At 53.5% G+C, this 2,475-nt stretch overlaps 1 protein-coding gene across 1 annotated transcript in view; it reads left to right on the top strand.

Moving 5' to 3' along the window:
- The window catches only part of LOC100949830 (carcinoembryonic antigen-related cell adhesion molecule 5), a gene marked incomplete at its 5' end in the record, with an annotated part of 12,492 nt that overhangs the window by 1,585 nt on the left and 8,432 nt on the right, over positions 1-2,475 (top strand). Inside the window, 2 exons of the mRNA XM_023519004.1 lie at positions 1,512-1,784; positions 2,230-2,462. Of these exons, the coding sequence (XP_023374772.1) occupies positions 1,512-1,784; positions 2,230-2,462 (506 nt within the window). The remainder of the gene's footprint in view (positions 1-1,511; positions 1,785-2,229; positions 2,463-2,475) is intronic.

The raw sequence follows: 2,475 nt of genomic DNA on the forward strand, positions 1-2,475 counted from the left end.
AGTGCAGGACACACACTGTGGGACAGACTTCAGAGATCAGAATCCTTTCCTGCATCCAGACCCTGCAGACATTCCCTGGGGAAGGACCAGTCTGACGGGACAACTCAGCAGGGAGACATCAGTCTCAGACCAGCACCCCTGGGCCCTCCCCATAGACATGACCCTGAGATGAGCCTGTGGAACTCGGTCAGGGCCTGGTCTGAGGGACTCTTGGGATCCTCATAGAGAAGCTCAGGCCCAGGGCTCCTGAGTCCAGGCAACCATGGGTAGCCCGTGGCCAGGGCTGGGCTTTGGCCTCCTGGGCAGGGCTGACTGGCTATGACAATTTACCAGCTGTCTGAGGGTCAAGGCTCCTGGGGCTGGTCACCAGTCTGGGCTGGACCCAACAGCTTCATCTGGGCAAAGACAGAGCCAAGTCCTTCACCTGAGACTTACCATAGAAAGGAAAGATGGACCAGCTTCACAAGTCAGAGGGGCAGGTCTACAGCCATGAGCTCATTTCACCCACTGACTCCTGACTCCAGTCTTGTCATGGCACAGGGCTCACATCCTCCCTAGACCCTGGGACCTTCCCAGGGGGAGCTGGCCAGACCAGTGCTGTCTGAGAGGTGGACAGCCTGTTCCACATGCACTTGCGCCCCTCATGATGAGACCATTACGAGAGTTGGAGTCCCTTGGGTGGTGAGATATACAAGCCAGACTCACTTACATGCTGCCCAGTTTGAACAAATTAGATCAAATGCTATTTGTGTTTCCTGAGGCCTAGTGAAAAGGAAGAAAGTATTTCACATGCCTTGTTAGGCATCTCCCCATTTGCCTGACTGTCCACAGGAATTAGGCATGGGGACCCTTCTAAATTTACTAAATTACACACCTCACTTCTCTAAATACAGTGTCGTTTATCCCTTTATGTAAAGGGGCCAGCTCCTGCTGGTGTAACTCATTATTTCCAGATCCTTTCCTGAATTCTGCTCCATCATTTTGGTGGTCACTAGCTCTGGGCAGAACTTCCCACCTTGTGGCCCTGGGGCCAGAGAACTAGGCTGACCCCCAGACCTGCTCCTGTCTCCCTATGGTATTTCTTCCCAAACACCCAGGCCCAGTGTCACCCAGCTCTAGGATGTCCTTGTATACTGAGGCCTCAGAGAAAACGCCCCTCAGCTAGGCGTGTAGGGCTGTGCAGCTGGAAGGGACTCAGCACCCACATGTCCCAAGGTTGCTCAGGCAGTCAGAGTTCAGGGAAGGGCCAGGAGTGGCAGCAGGGAATCTCTGACTCCAGGCCCTGTGTCTGTCTACAACCTAAAGCTGGGGCTTAATTCATACTTGGGAAAGTCTGTGAGTCTCCCAGACAGAGCAAGTGGCCTCACCTGACCCTCTGTCAGACAAACCTACTTCAGTCTTTTAAGGACATGGTAGGCTGAGAGGTGACAGATGCCAATTCTGATTGAAAGACGCCTTTGGAGGAATCAAAGACACCACGCAGAGCAACCTTCTCTCTGTTCTCTGCACAGCGGAGTTAACCAAACCTTCCATCACAAGTAACAACTCCAACCCTGTGGAGAACAAAGACTCAGTGGATTTAACTTGTGAACCAGCAGCTCAGGACGTGACCTACCTGTGGTGGCTAAACAATCAGAGCCTCCCAGTCAATTCCAGGCTGTCCCCAGACAACAGGACCCTCACGTTACTCAATGTCACAAGGGATGAATCAGGACCCTTTGTGTGTGAAACATGGAACCCAGTGAGCACCAACCGCAGTGACCCCTTCACCCTGAATGTTCTCTGTGAGTATCTCTGGTCCTCCATGGCCCAGGCTGCCAGTCCAAATCCACACGGCCAGACCCAGGCCACTCAGTCCCTCTCAGGTCCAGGTATACAGACCCTCACTCCCGGGCACCCAGGCTGGCCATGACTTCCTGCTCCTGGTAACTCAGGCAGGCCCAGTCCTAAGCAAGAGTAGGAGGGAGGGGCTGCTCCTGTCCTGGGAGGCTCAGGGTCAACAACCCTTGATGGGAGAATGTCTCACCCAGGCTGAGGGAGCTCTGCTGTGTTCCCGGCTCGCCCAGTGAGGTGAATGTCTCACCCAGTGTCAGTGAGCACAGGGATTATGGGTGGGACCTTTTATAAGGGTTGGGACATAGCTCAGAGAGAAACTGTGGTCCTTCAATAGAGGAAGGGTTTCCTCTTCCCTTTGATGACATCACATATGGCTTTATTCTCTTTGTCCAGATGGCCCCGATGCCCCCACCATTTCCCCTCCAGGGTCATTGTACATTTTGGGGGCAAACCTCAACCTCTCCTGCCACGCGGACTCAAACCCACCTGCAAACTATTCTTGGCTTATCAATGGGAGTTTCCTGCAAGACACAAAAGAGCTCTTTACCCCCGGAATCACTGTAGAGCATAGCGGATCCTACGCCTGCCATGCCCATAACTCAGCCACAGGCCTCAATGCGACCACAGTCAAGAATATCA

The sequence above is a fragment of the Otolemur garnettii genome, unplaced genomic scaffold, assembly GCF_000181295.1.
Source record: "Otolemur garnettii isolate 467f Iridium unplaced genomic scaffold, OtoGar3 scaffold00152, whole genome shotgun sequence".
NCBI classification, from domain to species: Eukaryota; Metazoa; Chordata; class Mammalia; order Primates; family Galagidae; genus Otolemur; species Otolemur garnettii.